Source organism: Solanum dulcamara, chromosome 8 (assembly GCF_947179165.1).
Source record: "Solanum dulcamara chromosome 8, daSolDulc1.2, whole genome shotgun sequence".
NCBI classification, from domain to species: Eukaryota; Viridiplantae; Streptophyta; class Magnoliopsida; order Solanales; family Solanaceae; genus Solanum; species Solanum dulcamara.
Genome location: NC_077244.1, coordinates 66796402 through 66817030, shown reverse-complemented (window position 1 = coordinate 66817030; position 20629 = coordinate 66796402). Strand labels below are relative to the sequence as shown.

The window sequence follows — 20629 nt, the reverse complement described above, 5'->3', positions numbered from 1 at the left end:
GGCAGGAAACCACCTAGCTAAAGTAATACAAAGCTTAATAAGAAAATTGACTATACACAAAATTAGATGAGTTTGTCCAGTGAATTAAGATATACTGGAACTAGGAGCACCAAAGAGAGGTAATATGTAGTCATGGAGGAGTTTGGATTTGATGTGTGTAGGGGGGGGGGGGGGGGATTAGAGAATAAAAGTGGGATGTCAAACTGCAGCTCGGCTTGCAAGATGGGAAAAATATCCCAACAGTTGTCCAAGTTCTTGGAACCAACGGTGTATGCATAGCTTCCAATCCAATTGTCATTAAATAAGTCAGAACCATATTCCTGCTGTTCTTTGAAGAATTTGATTCCTGCAATAAATAACTATACACAGAAATTCTCTGTGGAGATAATACTGATAATCAAACTCTAGCCAGATTGTTCCACTGATCAAATAAATGTTTCTCTTCAAAGGAAAATAATTTAAACTTCATAAGCTGTTTCTCTTCTGGTACTCAGGGACCAGCCAATTTAGGATTGAAAATGCAGGAATATCCTCTCTTGAGTTTCAAAAGTGCCATTCTTCTATTGTGGCAGAACCTTTTCCTTCTAACACTTGTAACAGGCAAAATTGTTACATAAAAATGACCAAATACTCCTGAATACAGAAGCAAAAACTAGTATACAAGATAATGCAACTAGGATGTTATATAGACGTTAACTGTATCCAGAACTTTTGCATTAAGTGATCTTCCTGATCTCCATCTACAACAATCTTTGAGAAGTGCAAACTATAAGCCTCTTCAAAGGAAAAAAGCACTCATATACAGCATAGCTGCTTCACTGATGCTATCCCAGAAACCGCATTTATATGTTAATGATATGATTCACCAGTTCGTCAAAAGAGAGAGTGCAGTGCTTTTCTCCTGGTAGCACATACCCACTGTCTTGGTAGCTCAAGGTCATCTCCAGTAAGAGTTGGCACATGCCAACAACCCTGCTCTGATTCCTATATTTCAATTTCACACGTTCAAAGTAGAGTTGGACATTAGAATAACAGCTAAGGTGAGCTTAACTTATTAGTCATGAGATAGCTCACCTGAGTAACAATTGAATAAGGTGGCGGCATATGGAGCTTAAGTCCGTCATCTCTTGAAGCTGTCATCCGGATCTGCAATTTGCAAACAGAAGACTGTTAAAGAATCTAACTGATGATTGCCTAATTTGAAAGCATCACATTGACCCCATTAACATAAACTCTTCTAGCCCCATCAGATGAGTTCAGTAGGAAAGCTTCAATTCTCACAACCCTGCACCTATCTCTGCATTCTTTGTCAACCAACAATACTGAAGCATTTTGGTGATTTGAAATAATCATGGGCATTAATAGAAACAGTATAACACGACTTCAACTTTTCCTCGGCATAACCATCTTTCGTCTTTTTTTTGGGCATGACCTACTTATAGCAGACATTAAGCTACTATACACTAAAAGAGTATACCTTCTTTTACTCCATCTTTAGCAGAAAGTGTAATAGAGGACTATATAGCACTGTAACAAAGATTTCAATTTTTCATTGTTTAACATGTTACAGAACTTGTCAAAATACTGAGAGAGAGAGAGAGAGAGAGAGAGATTAGACCTGATGTTTTTCCTTCCATCTGGGAAAAAAACTAGTGCCTAATAGTTGGAACAAATGGTCTCTCATCTCATCATTTGTCAAAAGCAAGCCTTTGGAACTGACAGCAGCATATAACCAGTACCTAAAGAATAAGCTTATGCTTCAGACATTTGTAACTGCAGAAAACAGAGCTCCTTTATTTGTTACAAGGACCCACAACTGCAGTAAACCCTTTTACCATGTGAAGTAGACTCTTATCTTCAGAACTAAAAGTCATAATATGAAAGCACTCACAAAACAAAAACCAATGCACAAGAGCTACATAGGTTATATTAAGGGCGTCTGGCACAACCTAGATTGCATCTGGTGCCAAGTCAGAATTTCATGCAAAGTAGGGAAAGATGAAGCAATTGTTTCAGGTTCAATGTCAGACCCTCATGCCATGATGAGTTGAAGTTAGTGTTTTGATTTTTAAAAAAAAAAGGGCGGAACCCATCGGTGGCCCCTCAAAGTTGGCACCAACTTTCACTTAGACACTTCAACTAAGTTTTGTTCATTTTAGACACCTCAAGTAAGGTTCCGATGTGTCATTTTGACACTTTATTTTACAATCACCCAAATATCTAAAGTGTGTGTAATACACTTGCCGCTGATGTGTCAAAGTGACCAATTAAATGAAGTTAATGACCATTTTTTTTCTAATCAAAAGTCATTATTTTAAAATTATTTTTGATATATCAGTCACGTTTCTTCATTTAATTGGTCACTTTGACACATCAGCGTCAAGTATATTACACAAACTTTAGATATTTGGGTGATTGTAAAAAAAAGTGTCAAAATGACACATCAGATCCTTACTTGAGGTGTCTAAAATGAACAAAGCTTAGTTGAGGTGTTTAAGTGAAAGTTGGTGCCAACTTTGAGGGCCACCGATGGGTTAGGCCAAAAAAAAAGTGTGCGTAGAGCAATGTGGAGAAGAAGAATTTGCTCTTGAATGGAGGGAAAATGTGATGACAACCAGACAGTTAAAGAGAGAAGAACAAAAGTGTGCAGGAAAGACTTTGGTCCCAAGAAAGAAGAAAAAATTAAACGGAAGAAGGATGCAGAAAAAGAACAGGCTAACAGTTACAGGAAAGCAAGAAACATCAGCAGAAATGTGGACTCAAACAGCTGGGGTACACTAGCAGCAACTGCAAGAAAGCAAGGGTAGTCAAGAAAAGAGATGCTTTACCACCAGATCCAATTAAAGAGAAGGGTTTTCTTGGTGTATTCAGTAATTTTTTGAGCAACAACACTATTATGTTGATGGCATCTGTTTAAATAGTGTGAGAAATATAGGATAAAAATATTATTGAATTGTGTATCTACATAATTACATAGAGACCCTATTTATAGACACTACAATGCAATCCTTTACCAAGGTAGGATACTATTTACTATTTTTATTCCTATAACTATTCATATTCCTATTCCTATAAGTAGGATTGTATATATCTATTCTTATTCTAACACTCCCCCTCAAGCTAGTGCATACAAGTCATATGTACCTTGCTTGTTACAAATGTAGTTAATATGAGGACTGACGAGGGACTTGGTGAGATATCTGCAAGTGATCACTCGACTTCACAAAATTGACAGTCACTCTCAATATGCTCAGTCTTCTCATGAAATATTGGATTTGATGCACAATGTCAGTCAATCTTAATGTGCTTGGTCTTCTCATGAAATACTGGATTTGATGCATAATGTCGATAAAACACAGAGTGATAAATTCCTAAATTGCAATGTTGAACTTCCCAAACCAACCTTGAAAAGACTGTTTCAAATCATGGAGTGACTTACACAATCCACATACAAGGCTACTAGACTCCCCCTGAGCAATTTGCTCAAAACTAGGTGGTTTCTCCATGTAGACTTCTTCACAGTGCAGCGGTCGCCGGAAAGTGCTCAAACTCTGGTATAAAATATATGGATGGTGTTGGAATCAATAAATGAGTCAACATTAAACAAGAAAGTCACCGAAAAATTGGCCTAAACATGCTCATGAGTCGGAGTATTAAATTTGATGGTTGAAAGTGGTCATAATCTGAGAAATAAAATTATATAGGTAGGGTCGGAGTCATGGCACAACCCTACTAAGAAAGAAAATTATTATGGGTAAGGTTGGAATGATGGCACGACCCTACTAAAAAATAGAAATTATATAGGTAGGGTCAGATTGACGGCACAACCCCACTAAAAAAGAGAAATTATATGGGTAGGGTAGGAATGATGACACGACCCTACACAAATAAGAAAGTAGTCACCGGAAAGATGGCACGGTGCTATGCAAATCGGATATGAAAAGATAGTCACCGAAAATATGACACGGTGCTACACAAATTGTATATGAGAAAGTAGTCACCGGAATGATGCACGATGCTACATAAACACTGACGGATACCGGATTGACACAAAACAACCTAGAAAGTCGCCGGAAATTGACGCACGGTGACCTCTCTGATTAAGTTTTCTTCCCCTGAATATGGGGTTCATGCATATATTGTTGACCCTACTTTTGTCAACATAACCAATGGCCAAACGGACAACATATATGGGTCATAGCCGCCCGCCGACAGCGGAAGGTTCTTCAATTTTCTACCAAGATCGTAGAAGCTCTGATGCCATATGAGAAATATAGGAGAAAAATATTATTGAATTGTGTATCTACATTAATACACAGAAACTCTATTTATAGACACTACAATGCAATCTTTTACCAAGATAGGATACTATTTACTATTTTTATTCCTATTACTATCCATATTCCTATTCTTATTCTAAGTAGAATTGTATATACCTATTCTTATTCTAACAAATGGGATAATTTTTCTCCCATAAATTTAATTATATTTGAGTTGTGCCCTCCTGGAAACAAATAAATTCACCTAACTAGTAGCCACCAATTATTATTTACATAAGAGCTCAAAGTAAAGAGTATTACCAATCATCATTTGAACCATGTGGAGTGGCATAAAGTGCACCTGCTTTCTTCCAACTTTCTAAAAGCTTCTTGTTATTAGGATGTTGAGCAGGACCACCAGTTGTACGACTTTTGTGCAAAATAACCAATGGAAGTTTCTTTGATTCACTCATCTGCCTTAATTTATTGACAACAGATCTGAGCTGCAATAGAAAGAAATCTATATAAACTCTTTCTTATACACTATCAATCTAGAACATCATCTTGAGAAGTTGGCATGTTGCCCGTCATGAGTTAAGAGGTAAAGTATCCATACTAGACAGTGGGTTCCTGGATGGCTGGGAAGGAACTGGGCATAAGGGTCATTTTGACAAATTAAAATTGAAAGACTTTGCAACCTTTTCCACATCAGCATCATCAATTTATATGAAGTTAAACAGAAAGGCGCAGTAATTCTGTGTTGCTCTCTCTTTCTTAGTCATACTAAATAACACAAGAAGAGGGACGCAAAGTAAGCCAAAAATTTCTTGATCATACTAAATATAACACAATAAGAGGGACAGTGAGCAAGTCCAAGAGACTCCACACCCCAAAAAACGTAAGAAAAGACACAGAAAAAGACGTAGTTCTACCTGAGAGAAATTAAAATTTCGTTGAGTGATAAGTCCGACATTTGCACCATCCACCACAGCATCAAATGGACCATGCTTCTGAAGCCAGTCCTGAGTGAGTGCAACTTCTATATCAGTTCAATATTCTTCAAGCACTAAATGCCTGAAGCATAGAGACACAAATACTGGAAATACAAAGCAGCTACCTACTTTAAATGAATATATCCAATGTTTTAGAAGATTCATGCTATCAAAGAAATCACTACACATAAGAGCGTTAAATGCTAATTCTAGTCAGATGTTGACATAAACAAATAGATAAGCTATTTCTTTGCGCTACAATATCACGATCCTATTTTATTGTTTGTATCCAACCAACATATCACTATATCTGACATATCATAGAGGCCTTCAGTGGGTTATGCCTGGCATTTTGAAAGAACTGAAGCTACCAAGAACTGTGGAAAGCAGAGGAGAGGAAGTAGTGCCTGGAAGGTTGCCCCACTCACACTTATGTGGGTCATCTGGAGAGAGAAATTTGGAGAGCTTTTGAGGGTGTAGAGAGTGATTTTGCACAGTTGAGGAATAGCCTCTTAGCCCTTATTTCTTTTTAGTGCACCCACGAATTTCCTTTATGTATAGATGATTGGATGAAGTTTGTAGAAAATCATACTTTCTTGTAGATTTTCTACTTATCTTGGTGTACTACTTGTACACGGGTTTTTTGCCCAAACATGCAACAGAATCTTATTAGTTCATCAAAAAAAAAATCATAGAGGCCTTCATCAAAATCCTATAAGGGAATTCCAACCTATAATCTACAATTACAGTAGATCTAGTCAGAACAACAACAACAACATACCCAGTGAAATCCCACAAGTGGGGTCTGGGGAGGGTAAAATGTACGTAGATCTTACCACTACCTCATGGAGATAGAGAGGTTGTTTCCTGAAGAGATAGAATATAGAATAACGATGTACAAACAAGAACCAATCCCAAGGAAAAGGCCGAATAAATTGGATTGGGAAGTAATACCACTCCTAGACCCCCTAATATAAGACCCGATCCTAGAAAGACTAAAAGAAAATCATGTATTGGTTCAGATAAATCCATTTTTTATAAAAAATCAAAAACGAAGAATTTCATGACTTTATTGACCTGACCAGGAAAAAAGCAGTTTTTCTATTTTTTATGAAGATCAATTCGGATTGGCTCTGGTTCGTTTAGAAAATGTGGTTCGGGGGACTAAAGTCCCACATGAATATTCTACCATAACGGGCATTCAAGAATCGGTACATGAAATTTTAATGAATTTGAAAGAAATTGTATTGAGAAGTAAAGGCTTACTTTTTCTTCACTTGAATCATAATTACAAGAATCTAGATTTGAGTGAATCTAGATTTGAGTATCGTGTCGTAAGAAAAAAATGAATCGGAAAAAAAGAAATCTGTTTTTATTGAATTGAACGTGTTCATTCATTTTGACCATATGGATGTTTGTCCCTATTTTGACTCTTGTATTAGGAATCACAATAGGTGTACTAGTAATTGTTTGGTTAGAAAGAGAAATATCTCATCTACTAATATTACCGAAAATATTGTTCAAATCCTTTTATGAGAGGGTTTTATCGAAAACGTGAGAAAACATCGAGAAAACAACAAATATTTTTTGGTTTTAACCCTGCGACATAGAAGGAATAGGAAAAGACCCTATAGAAATATTTTAAATTTAAAACGAATCAGTCGACCTGGTCTACGAATCTATTCTAATTATCAACGAATTCCGAGAATTTTAGGTGGAATGGGGATTGTAATTCTTTCTACTTCTCGAGGTATAATGACAGACCGAGAGGCTCGACTAGAAGGAAGTATCAACCCCAAATAAGAGAAAAAAAAGGCAGCCCGGTGCACTAAAGCTCCCGCTATGCGCGGGGTCCGGGGAAGGGCCTGACCACAAGGGTCTATTGTACGCAGCCTTGCCTTGCATTTCTGCCAGAGGCTGTTTCCAAGGCTTGAACCCGTGACCTCCTGGTCACATGGCAGCAACTTTACCAGTTACTCCAAGGCTCCCCTTCACAAAAGGGCAGTCCGGTGCACTAAAGCTCCCGCTATGCGCGGGGTCCGGGGAAGGGCCTGACCACAAGGGTCTATTGTACGCAGCCTTACCTTGCATTTCTGCCAGAGGCTGTTTCCAAGGCTTGAACCCGTGACCTCCTGGTCACATGGCAGCAACTTTACCAGTTACTCCAAGGCTCCCCTTCAGAGAAAAACCAATATATATATCATAATGGCAAAAAAGAAAAGCGATGCAAATTGTACAAGACAATAACAATAACAATAGCAAAATAATGTGATGATCGAGAGGCAATAACAACACAACTATATTGGCACGCCTAGACTACGACCAATCCTAAACCGTCACAAGGCAAGATATCAAAATGTATATTTGTGAACTAACAGAAGTAAATTCAGACTTGGTACAAATCAAATTCATGTGTTCACCTTAAAGTCAAAATGATGAGCATAAATTGGCAGATTGATCAAAAACTCAAAATCCTTCCTACCCATTAGCACCCTAGAACAAAAACTCACTGTTAACACAACTTCCTTATAAAATTGTACTTATTGTACACTCTCCTCCATGTTTCTTGCCAAACAAGAAAAACAGATCAGTCATTAAGGTAATAAGTGCCCGGGTTTCCTCTTCAAACAGTCTCCTTTTTTATTCAAATAACAATCCATACTAAGTAAAATGCCTATTATATAGATAAAGTATAAGGCAAAATTACAATTTAAAAAGAAGCTGACAAGAACCCTCTCAAATCTACTCCAATAGACCTAAACTCTCTGAACATTTTGCTTCATTCAATCATGATAGTTTTCATTAACAATGTGACGAAGAGCTATAGAGATCAGATAATTATCCCAACAAAGAAAGAATGAACAAGGAAATGTAGAAGATCAACTAATCATCATACCAACTCAGAATTCTGGCCTGGAACAGTAGTTACTGGAGGACCTGAGTACCCTATTATTTATTTTATCTTTATTGGAGGGGTTGATTTAACTTTAATGCTTGGCTTTTTGAGATGGCAGCAGCAGGCGTACAAATCTAAACTTTATGGCAAAGCTATCCATGAGGCGAAGATGCTTAGTGCAATCAACTGTTAGACTTTTTGAAACTGAGTGTTGTAAGATAAAGTGATGGCTTCAACCAATGCACCCAAATGAGTTTTGACAATCAAGTGTTAGACTTATTTGAAACTTCTAATAGTGTTAGCAGCTGTGCAGTCCTGTGCATCAGACAAGGCACCTGGCCCTGATGGATACACAATGGCTTTCAACCAAAAATCCTAGGAGTTCATCAAAGCAGACATCATGTGATCCCTCAGTCACTATCATCAACATTGCTTCTATATTTTGTAATTATTTTGCATCTTCTTAATGCCACTAATGAAGCCAATTACTTCGTCAAAACAAAAAAATATTCCTAAAAACACTAATACAAGAACCATGTAGGATATCCTGGCAAGTATCCAAATAACTATACAGCACTTTAGTTGACTGGACGCAACAATCTTAATACCAACAGGATAAAAGCATACAAGTCTACCATTTAGCCCAAGAAGAAGGGTAAAACTATATGTAACTAGTAATTTATAAATGCACCAGAAGAAAATCATCAAACCTGAAATTGCACAAAATTAGCCTTGACTTCTCTTTCACAAGCCAATTTAGCCAAGGAATTAGCAAAGTTCTCTGTCTCCTTAGGATCAATATCAATGCACACAAGCTTTTCCCCACATGAACGACAAACTCCGGAACTATCCATCTCCGATCTCACCACAGTCCAATTCCCCTTTCCCAACCACCCTTGTCCATGCCAACCACCCCCTCCTTTCACAACACCTTCCTTAACTCTCCGAACATCCCAATTCTGCAGCCCAACCTCTGCAGCAAATTCAGAATTAAACCAATCCTCTATTACACCAGCAGTCTCTTCACCCACCTGCCTTACACTTGCCCTTAATCTATGCATCATTTCATATACTTTATCAGCCTTTTTAGACAAAGAACTAACTTTCAACAGTGCAGAAAGCTCTGCTTCCTCAGCCACAACCCCTGATTCCCCCATATGTACATCAACTTCATAAGCCTTATCAGCCATTCCCTTGTCACAAAACCCAAATAATGATGGCCCATATGATCTTAACTTAGGAGGAACACCAAAACTCTTCATTTTCTTCACTAAATCAAAAGCCATTTCTGGGTCTTGCTTAGCAACTGCCAATCTAGCAGCACTAGTAAACGTTGCCTCATTAGGAGCAACACCATTTACACCCATCTGTTTGAAAATATGAAATCCTTTCTCAATCCCATATCCCTCAGTACCCGAACCAGAAGAACAAAGATAAAGCAACACATTATAATGATGAACATTGAGGGAAACGTTGTTTAACTTAGCTTCTTCATAGAGTCGAATTGCTTCCTGTAAGTCACCGCGTTTAGAACACTGATCTAGCTGATGACGCAGAACACTCTCAGGGGCGTCACGGCGGGCTTTCTTGGCGGACCTGCTGGACAAGGTTTTTGTGGGTTCTTGGAGGAAAGCAGCGGAAGTGGTGAGATGGGTTTTTTGGTTCATGGAAAAAAGATGGGTTTGTGGGAATTTGGTATGAATTGGTTTGAAGAATTGGATAGGGGGAAGATGAAATGGAAACGGGGTTTTTGGGAGGAGAGAGAAGAAAGGTGAGGTTTTTTTAGATAAAGAAGATGAGAAATAACCCATGCGACGAACGAGCATTGCTATTGATGGGGATATGAACTGTGTTGTAATGGCGGATTGGTCTCTTACATCGGTGGAATGGAAGCTTGAAGTTAAGGCTGAGAAGAAGATGGTTTAATTAACAACAGTTGCAACTGTTGGGCACCCAAGGGTGTGCACCTATCTATAAAGTTTCTCGTGGGCTCCTTCAAGGGAGATACTGCTACATATTACTTAAAGTTGTTCGGATAAATAGAAGACACATTTTAACTAATCGGATAATTTATTAGCCCATCAAAAAAAGTAATCAATACTATCATCTTAAGAAATATAATACTCCTTCTATTTCATATTAGTTAAATTTTTAAGGTAATGCATATATATTAAGAAACGCATTTAAGAACAAAATTTGAACTATATTTTCCTCTATTATCTTTTTATTTAATCATCATCATAAAAATAATTAAATATGAAATCATAAATACAAGTAGTTCTTTATTGGAGTATAACTTTGTAAGTAGTGTAGTTTATTTCTAGGAAATTACAAAACTTCATTAATGGAAAGGATAAACATGAAAAAAAATTCAAATATTTCTCGTGAATTTTGAACAATAAAAAAAACTCTAGATTTCGGTTAATATGAAATAGAAGAAGTACCATTCTCACAATATGTAATTTTTTACATTTCTAGCGTCATGTCAAAGACAAAGGCATAACATCTAGTGATGTCTCCAATGTGAATTTATAACGGGTGACGTTATCCGTTCTCTTCCTTCCGGTGCTTGTATTTTGGTACGGTCTCACTCTTTTGGGGTGGTGTACTTATTTTCTTAACTATTGCATGTTTAATTTTCCAATATGTCTTGTCTATTTTTGTCTTATACAAATGTTAAGAAAATTTAAATTGTTAGTTCAAAGTCAAAATAAAATTTTAACGTCAAATCAGTCTTGATTTCAAATCAGGTCACACTACTTGAAATATTTCAGATGTGCAACTAATAATATAACAATCACTCACGATCCAAAAACACTACTTCTCCTAGTATATTATTCTGCATTAGTTAGTTGTTATTGTGCACAACAAATGGAAGAAGTGCACCATTCTCTTTGCTAAATGACACTCTCTTGGATGAACTAGTTTCCTTCACACTGGTGCATTTATGCATACAAGTGCTTAATTACTAGTTCAGCAACAAGGCATTTTAAAAGAACATATATATAAAGGGTACTGTCTAGCCAAATATGAATCAAGAGTAATTAATCTGAATTACAAATACTAATAAAATTAAATGGACATGGAGGGGAATTCTCTCCAAGGTTCTTGTGGTTCCGAACCATACAATGAGATGTCCTCTGCACAAACCGACTCTTTCTCATTTCTTCTAATCATATAGTTTACAAAACTTCATGTGCAGAAAATCTCGAGTAGGAATCGGTGTCAATGAAAGTTGTAAGACCGCCCATCGGATGATCAAAGTCAAATTCTTCCTCAGCTTGAGTTAACAAGTCTTGAATTAAACGCTGGCTCAAGTATGCTATTGGTACCACGAATCGTTCCTATGTCTCTCTTCAGCATATACTACTCAATGACCTTTTGAAATACTTCTAGCTGTTGTAGACCTCCTTAAGATTCTATTAGCGTGGATAAGGGGAGTAATTTTGATTCCCATTGTCTCATGAGATACTTTGTAAATTCAAACAAGGACTGAAGTAAAAACAAAGAATCTGATAAATGCACAGAAAAAGAAAGCTTTGTGTAATTGTGTAGACTTGTGTTTTGCTCAAACACTGTATTTGTGTATATATAAGTTATTGAAAAGGTCCTTCGGGACGGCTCAGTTGGTTTGAAGGGCGGTTATCCACACGGATGACATTCCCCTTGAATGCCTTTTGAGTCAAGCCTGTTGCAGAGGTTGTAGCGGCTGTGGGCTATCTAGGGCTTCAAAAAAAAAAAGTTATTGAAAAAATCTTATATCCAAATGGTTACTGGTGAAAAAGAAGGTGGTGGTCATTGGTGACAGACAATGGCACATGATGTTCCGCAGACAAACTAAATCTTATTACCAGATTCAGATTTTCATCCAAGATAGCATGCATGACTATCTTCCATGAATTCCAGAACCATAGAATGATCAACAACATAGATACCAAAATAAATGAAGTTACAAAGATTAAATCATTCCAGGAAACCACTCAATCTAAAGATGGTAACAGTATAATTTAGGACAGACCAAACAAGATTTTAACTGTACAAAGGAACATCTTGATTGTACAAGACATCACCAAAAGGACAACTATGAGAAGCAGAAACAACATTGATTAATCCTGTAACAGAGTTTGAATTTTGAAATTGGACTAGTATTGAACATTAAACAACGAAATAGAATAGAATTCCCCAATCTTTTTATTGAGGCATGTATTATATATAAAAAATGATGCCACTCATCAATGATGGCCAAAAATTACATACAGCAAGTTGTCTTCGTGTAAATGAATTATAAGCATAAACTATAATACAGTGTCAATTGTTCTATATTCAGACTCTGCATCAATGTTGTATAACCAAATCACGAATGTGTGGCTGTGTCCTGAATGCTCTCTTTTGGTGTGTCCTGCGTAAACTGGACATGTAACCACGTTGCCACTTCCTCTTCTTTGCAGGCTGAACATTTTCGGCTGATTTCAGAAAAGAGTGATTCAAGAGCATGTCTGCAGTCCACCGCGTGTTTGGATTCTTCACCAGACAATTTCTCAAGAAATCTTTTGCATCTGTAGACAGTTTGTCATTCTCCAAATTTGGTTCCTCATACTTAATCCGGTGCAACACATCATCAAACTTTGGATCTGAATTGGATGATTCCCATAGGGGTGTCCCAGTGATCAGCTCGTAAACCATGCATCCAAGAGCCCAAATATCAGCTTTTGGACCGTACTCCTGGTTAAGTAGGGATTCAGGTGCCATGTACCTTTTAGTTCCTCTGAGCCCCTGCTTCTGCGTACAGCTCTGTTCCAAAGTTAGGGAAAGCCCAAAATCCGCGATCTTTGCCACCTCCTCCGTATCATCATCATCATCATCAGACGTAAGAAGAATGTTGTGAGGCTTTATGTCGCAATGAATGATCCCTTTTCCGTGAATGAAACTGAGGCCTAAAAGTACATTCTTGGTGTGTTTTCGAACTTGAAATTCAGGCAAGCCTAGTTCATCATGATTATTCAAAAGACGATCAGCTAGACTTCCAGCGGAGGCATATTCAAGAAGCAAGTTGTAAAGAAGTATGTCATCTTCTTGGGTGACTTTAACTCCGTAACATGGAATAACTTGAGGACAATCTTCACACATTCTTAGGAATTCGGTTTCTTCTTGAAGAGAGTGAGAGCGACTGAAGATGCAAGATTTCACAGCAATTAAAGATGGAATGAGAGGATCAGCATCAGAATGAGGCTCAGTAGAAGCCAATGAAACAAAAGCAAATCCTCCCTTCCCTAATGTTCTACCCCTCTTCCATATGATTTTGCCCCCTTCTTCTTGGTTTTCTGCCATTACAAAATACTTTCAGATTGTTTTTCTTTCTTTCTTTTGAATGATTTTAGAGCGTGTTTTTGTGAGTGTAATATATATAGGAAATTTGTTTCCTAATTTTTTTGGTTTCCCTTTCATAGTACAAGTAGGACAAATTTTATTAAAGGTTTCCTTATTTACTTTTAATACTCCTATATGCAAATTTAAAGCTCTATAAAAAATTTAAAAATAGTTACCATAAATTAACCAGCACTGCACTTATATAAATTGTGATAACTTGAATTCCAAGTCATTTACTTGAATAACTTGAATTCCAAATCGTCTTTTGGAATTTTATTTATTGGATAAATATAAATTGAGGCTCTATATTAGAATGAATACCAACTTTAATATAAAAATGTACTTGGATTAGAAAAATATATCAGTTAAAAGGAGTATGGAAAATTTTCAGAAATATACAATTAGCTACTTTACATTGTAAAAATATAGCTCAAAATTTACAGTACTAATCTTTAGCCCCAAAACACAATCCGATGTATAATAATATACGTCTGACATGTAATAATATAAAAAAGAAATCATATATATATATATATATATATATATATATTACAAAAATATTTAAAAATTTGATATACAATATTTTACACTCAATCTACAATATTATACAAAATTATAAGAGGTATTTATATATCTCATATATAATAATATACAATCTTATACATTATTATATGAAAATCTGCTTTCATCTTCTTTCTTGAATTCCAGCATGAGATTCATCCAAAAACACCTCAGAAAGTACACCAAATCAGTCAAAATTTCATATTTAGACTACTCAATATGTAACTGATTTTTTGCAACAATACTACTCAAAACATTATTTCTAAAGACTCAATTTTCAAACTCTGAATTTTCAAGGTTCAACAATGGTTGAACACCAATTTTTTATTAGATTTGTCATAGAAAAATTAACAAGATTATGTTATTAGCAATGTCGGAATGTCATTAAGAAGCAAGATGAAGCGTAAGTGTTTATGGTAAGTCTATTGAAATGGCAGATCGAAGGTATGTCTCTTTAGTTCTTATTTGATCACTTTCGGCATTCCTTTTCTGACGTCTTATTCCTTTCATTAGTTATGTGCAAACAGCTACTTGGCACCTTCCCTTATTCTCCTTCATTTCCTTCTTTTTTTTTCGTTGCTAAGAATTCATTAATTTAGGACAAAACAAACTTCAATCCAAGAAACAAATTACATCTTCCCTAATTGAAAAATTCAAAGGACTTTGCTTTTAAGATGATGGATCTTAAGGCGCCAATTGGTGCAAAAATCATCAATAGAACTCCCAAAATTATGCAAGAGAGACTGAATCTCTTTGGTTTATAGATTGGTTGTTTTGATTTCTGCATGTAGCAATTTTTTCATTTATATAGCAAACATGGTATGAATATACGACTATGCTTATAAATACAGTATTAGAGGATATGTAAAATGGAATTCTCAAAATAAATTTATATTTGTTTAAATTCAAAAACTTGTGATAAATAAAAGAAAATCATACAATTATTTTTATTAATTGATACGATATACACGTGCAAAGCACGTACACTAAATTAGTATTCTAATAAAAGTGGAAAGACGAATTTGCTTATCAAATACTGAACAACCATTTTATCCTTAAATTCTAAAACGAACCTATAATATTTTATATACTTAAAATGAATGTACATTGCAATAAACATTATTAGACCATTAAATACTTTACAATAAGTTATTTAAATGAGAAATTACATGATGTTGATAGACTTTAATATCCTAGCAAAATTAAATATTACTTCCTTCAATCCATATTAACTAAATTTGTGAGGAAATTAAGAAGAATAATTTACGACATAAATTGAACATCACTTTCCATTTTTGCGCTTCAGTTATTCTCAAAATTATTTTTGAAAATACAATTAATTCGAAGTAAATTTATAAATATGAGCAATTAACTCTCTCGAACTTATCACCTAGAAAACGTAAATGAAGGACAAAAATAAAAGAAATTTTCAACAATTCTATTGAACATTGAACAATGAATTTATTTTAAACATTGAAATAAAGGTTCAAAAAATTAATTATAATGGACTGAAACGAGAAGTATACTATATACATATGTGTAACGACCCTTTAGGTCGTTTTGAATACTAGGGCTTTTTATTTCATGAAAGACTCACCCCGTAAATTTTTAATGGGTATTTTGGACTAATTGATAACTAAGGTTATTTAATTGAGGGGTAACTTTAGATATTTAATTTAAATTTATGGGTTAAAGTGTTAATTTAATTAATACCCTATACCACTTATCTCATATTTATTAAATTAAAGTAAATTAGGATTATATTTTTCTTTGTGAGCTGCTACAACTGAAACGAGAAAAGAAAAAGGAAGAAAAGTTTACCTGCACTGGCACGCCGCATTCTAGTAAGAATCAATATATATATGTTCTTATATATGAATTGAAGGTATTATTGATAGGTTGTATAGTGAAAGAGTGGAGAAAATAATAATAAAATATATATGTATATAGTGGTTGTTATGCTGTGAACAGATTGAAGGAAAATGGAATTGAAAAGTACTGCACATGGGTTTCAAGATTGAGAAAATGGGCAAAAAGTTAATTTGGCATCTTGCTCCAATTCAGTTTCGGTTTGTTGTTTCAAATTTCTTTAAGGTCCTGCTAGAATTAGTATACCTTGTACTGGGTTTACTTCTATAAATTAAGTTTAAGGAATTAGTTCTTAGTCAGAAACAGTAGGTTGATAATATGTAAGGGTTTCAATAATCTGTTAGTGAATTCGAAAGTTCTTCGTAATTAAGTTGGTTTTTACATGTTGGTCTATATTTAATTATTAAGGTATGATATTATACGAAAATCATTAGAGTTATGTTATTTGGAAGAATTGAGACTTAACCCTAGACTTGAAATTAAGAAATAGGAGACTTGACAAATTAATGACATCAGCATTAGGAACGTGATTATAGATTCGTGCTCTAGGATTTTTGGTATTTAGACTAGAAGTATAGTAATACGGGTGTCTACGAACTCGTTACTTACGAATTATGCATACTTGATAGATTGGAAACGTCTAAAGGCGTGGAAGAAAGGAAGAGCATTTGAGAATTAGTTTGCTTGACTTCGGTTCTTTGGTTGAGGTAGGTTATGGTTTTTATTCTATATCATAGATAGACTCTTAATAGTGATTGATATTCATTGAGTAATGTGTGAAGTTTACTACGTATTTAATTGTTGTGGTTTGGATGGTTTATATATTGTTGTGATTGGTCTGAAATCCCGAGGCCATGAAATCCATAATCTTGAACTTGCCCTATCAAAAATGATGCCTTGAATATAGAAGCCTTGATAGAATATTATTAATGAAGTGGAATGTAATAATAAAGAATGATAAAGTAATTATATCTGGATCGGGTGTCACGTTTTGACACGGTATATTTGGATCGGGTGTCACGTTCCGACACGATATATTTGAATCGGGTGTCACGTTCCGACACGATATATTTGGATCGAATGTCATGTTCCGACACGATATTATTGAATCGGGTGTCACATTCCGTCATGGTAATATAAAAGGAGAACAACTTAAAATGACTTAATGCTATCCAATCTCCAACAACTCATTTTCCAAAAGAGTGTGATGTGGAGGCATGAGTCCTCCTGTGTGATCTTGCTATTGTTGATTTGTTATGAAATTATTCATTGTGTTGTCACTTGATCTTGATCTTGTTGGTTGTCACACGTTAAGTGTTACGGTTGATTTCCCGCTATTACTTATTGCATATTGATTCCTATTTTGAGTCGGCCGATGATACCTACTCAGTACATATTGTCCTGTAATGAGCCCTACTTGTATCTTTCTTTCTTTTATTTGTGGAGTGCACCGAGTCTTCCATCGGCTTCGACTCGACCTCAGCTCTAGTCAGTCTCCAGTTCATCGGATTGCAGGGTGAGCTATCCTTCTAGTTGGCGATGGAATCTCTTGTCATGGCATAGTGTCCTTAGTTTTCGGACACACTATGTTAATTGTTTATTCTAGTGTTGATATTTTCAGACTTAGTTTTAGAATTTAGATATCCTTCATGTGATGACTTTCAGATTTTGGGAAAAACGTATTTATTTGAGCTTTTGCATTATTTTTATATTTATAAATTGGAGTTTGTATCGTTGATTCTCCCACCTAGGAGGTTAAGTGTGGGTGTCACTCATGGCCCATTTTGGGTCGTGACAATATGTTAGCTATAAGACTAGGCATGAAATTTTAATTTTTGTCTTAGAATTCTTAACACTTATTAAGATACGGAGTTCTGTGCTTTAAATTACAGAAAAATTAATCAAAATGGCCATTCAGTGATAATTATTAACCCAAAATGGTCCAAATATGGGATTCTTATCGTAATTTTCCCTTCGACACTTTAATTTGCCATTAATGATCTTCTTCTTACCGCCATCAAAGCTCGACTTTAAAAATCGACTTGCCGCAAATGTAATTCGCTTCGAATGGATAATATATCAAAACACTCGAAATATTGAGAGAAGTTTATATATGAATTTTGGGATTGCTTAGAAGAGATTTAAGTTGGTTGGACTCGGAAAAAAAATCAGCCCGCAAAGATATGTTTAGCAGTCCACCTACCTATTCTAGAAGTTGTACACCATTGTTGAAGCCATCAGCCACCATCCTTGAAGCCTCCATTGTTGAATGAAAAATTTAGTCACCAACCACATTTTTAAAGTTATAAATAGAGCCTTATATTTCACTTGCAAATTAACACACAAAAATACAATCCAGGAAGAGATTGTGAGAAGAAGAGAGTATTTGGTGAGTCTTTTTGTAGAGAGAAATTCTTGGTGTAAATTCTCTGTAATAGAGTTGTTTTTCCTTCTAAATATTCTTCATAGTGATCAGAAAATCACAAAAAGTGGTATCTGAGCCTTCGATTTTGTGTTCATCGATAGATATCAAAACACGAAAATTTCAAGCCGGAGCTGTGTTTCTTCGAACACGTGATCGTCGGTGTGTTTCGATCACTTCATTAGATTCCTTGCGTCAATACGAATTCAATGCAACTTTCCATATGCAAAACTGTCACGACCCAGCCCCATGGGTCGCGACTGACGCTCTATTTGGACACCTAAATGATCTTACATACTAAATCATCGTATTTAATTATAACCGAAGACAATTATTATTTTTATGCGGTCGCGCTCGCAGAAAATAACATATCAAACCAAAAGGGGCGACGGAACACGCATCGCCATACATAGGCATATATACAAACATATGGGCCATTTTGGCCGTTATAACAAAAGGGATCGCATTAAGACACATGTCATACACAGACGAACATACACGACCCATGACCCACACTGATGTCTACAGGCCTCTATCAAAATATAATGGAAGCATATGACGGGACAGGGCCCCGCCGTACCCACGTGGTCAGATATACAAGAGTATGTACATAGGTAAGTCGTATACCGAAGTGCGGCTCCGAGTCAAAGGAGCACTCTGTAGTAGCAGAAGGTGTGTAGCCTACGCTGATGGATCCTGAACATCTGTACCTGCGGGCATAAATGCAGCCCCCGAATAAAGGGGGTCAGTACGAACTTTGTACTGAGTATGTAAAGCACAAACATAAAGAGTATAGATCATAACTGAAAAGAAAGATACAAGGAGGACATACCAAACCAGGACATCAAAATCTGTATTGAAAACATATGTACATAATGCAAATAATAATCATGCATAAGGCTCGGGAACGTGGTCACCACCCTGACACTGGTACCACAACACATCATACTCCGGAAGGTTTCAAATCTCCGTACAAACCCCGAATATATCATATCATCACAACATGTCATATCATCATAACATATCGTATGTCATATCACATCATAACACCATAAACAATACCCGGTCCTATGGCGAGGTCTTGGGCCAGTAACACATCATACTGCCGAATACATTATAGGGCGCATAATTGCAAAGCCGGCCCGGGTTCCGGCGAATGAAGTCATAGTAATATGCACGAGCGGAGTAGTGAGAAACTAATGCAACATATATATCAAGCATTTCTGAAATTATATTTACAGTCCCAAAATGGGTATTAGAACATAAGGGGACGATTAGGACATTATTCTTTAGTAGAAAAAATCATAGGCAAAAGTTATCCCTTTATGTTATACAAGAATAAACTAAATAGGACAACTTGTAACCAATTTCAAGGCCGTCTCGAATCGTTCAACTTTTAGTTACACCATAACCGTCATAACGACACAACTAACAAGCTAAATAAAGTTCAATTCCTCCTCTCCCAACCATCACACCACATGGACACACTCACCCACTTGCACACCCACATGGTCACACACCCACATACATCACAATTACATGATTTTCACTTAATTCTACTAGCTACAACACATAGACTTCTTCCATAACATAAAAAGATAAAATTCTTACCTTTTCTTCAATTTTCGACTTATCACAATCGTAGTTTTCTCGCTTACCCAATTATACCACATTGAATAGAAGCTTGAACTTAGCAAGAATTCGAGAAAGACGAGATTTTTGGATCAAAGTTGAAGAGCTTGGAAAATCCTTTTTTTTCCTTAAGTTCGGCCAAAAGGCCTTTTTGCTCTCACTCTCTCTTTAGCTTTGACGACTTAAGTCTTGAAGCTTCTAGTAGATAGAAGATATATAGATGATGGACCCTCTTAATTAATTTATTACCTAGAATTAACTTTCATAGGCTTGGGCCATCCTTTGCTTTGGGCCTCAACTCCTCTTATTATTATTATCTTTTTTTTGAGCTCAAAAACTATAAGTCTTATTTAGTAGCTCACAAAACTAATTTCCAAATTTTCTAATTTTTTCTTTAACCTTTTCTAGTATTTCCACATCCAAAATTTAGTAATAAGAATTTTGTATCCAACAAGATCAAACATAACCTTGCCCTTGACTTGTTACCATTATCCCTAATATGTCCAAATGCGAAAAATACGGGTTGTAACAAAAACGAAGCTAAAACGAAGAAATTATGGCCGTTTAAAGTTTGCTCTGTTTTTGATTTTCTATCGAAAGGAAGAAGAAGGTGAACAATATCTGCCACATC

At 35.8% G+C, this 20629-nt stretch overlaps 2 protein-coding genes across 2 annotated transcripts; both read right to left on the bottom strand.

Moving 5' to 3' along the window:
• Window positions 1-422: 422 nt before the first annotated feature.
• LOC129899311 (proteinaceous RNase P 1, chloroplastic/mitochondrial) lies at window positions 423-10129 on the bottom strand. Its single transcript, XM_055974230.1, has 6 exons — window positions 8858-10129; window positions 5192-5281; window positions 4581-4762; window positions 1619-1739; window positions 1075-1146; window positions 423-984 (listed from the first exon to the last, which is right to left on the bottom strand). The coding sequence occupies exons 1-6, from the start codon at window positions 9971-9973 to the stop codon at window positions 874-876; spliced, it is 1692 nt and encodes a 563-aa protein (XP_055830205.1). The 5' UTR covers window positions 9974-10129; the 3' UTR covers window positions 423-873.
• A 2307-nt stretch (window positions 10130-12436) lies between these two features.
• LOC129900576 (mitogen-activated protein kinase kinase kinase 20-like) lies at window positions 12437-13482 on the bottom strand. The gene has a single exon (XM_055975578.1). The coding sequence runs from the start codon at window positions 13473-13475 to the stop codon at window positions 12483-12485; it is 993 nt and encodes a 330-aa protein (XP_055831553.1). The 5' UTR covers window positions 13476-13482; the 3' UTR covers window positions 12437-12482.
• Window positions 13483-20629: the final 7147 nt, after the last annotated feature.

Excerpts from the sequence above, each read along its gene's own strand:
- LOC129899311 (XM_055974230.1), bottom strand. The coding sequence starts at position 9,973 with ATGCTCGTTCGTCGCATGGGTTATTTCTCATCTTCTTTATCTAAAAAA. Across the intron at positions 1,740-4,580 it reads CATGGTTCAAATGATGATTG|GTACTGGTTATATGCTGCTG; the intron begins GTAATACTCTTT and ends CTTATTCTTTAG. Across the intron at positions 985-1,074 it reads CTTATTCAATTGTTACTCAG|GAATCAGAGCAGGGTTGTTG; the intron begins GTGAGCTATCTC and ends ATTGAAATATAG.
- LOC129900576 (XM_055975578.1), bottom strand. The coding sequence starts at position 13,475 with ATGGCAGAAAACCAAGAAGAAGGGGGCAAAATCATATGGAAGAGGGGT.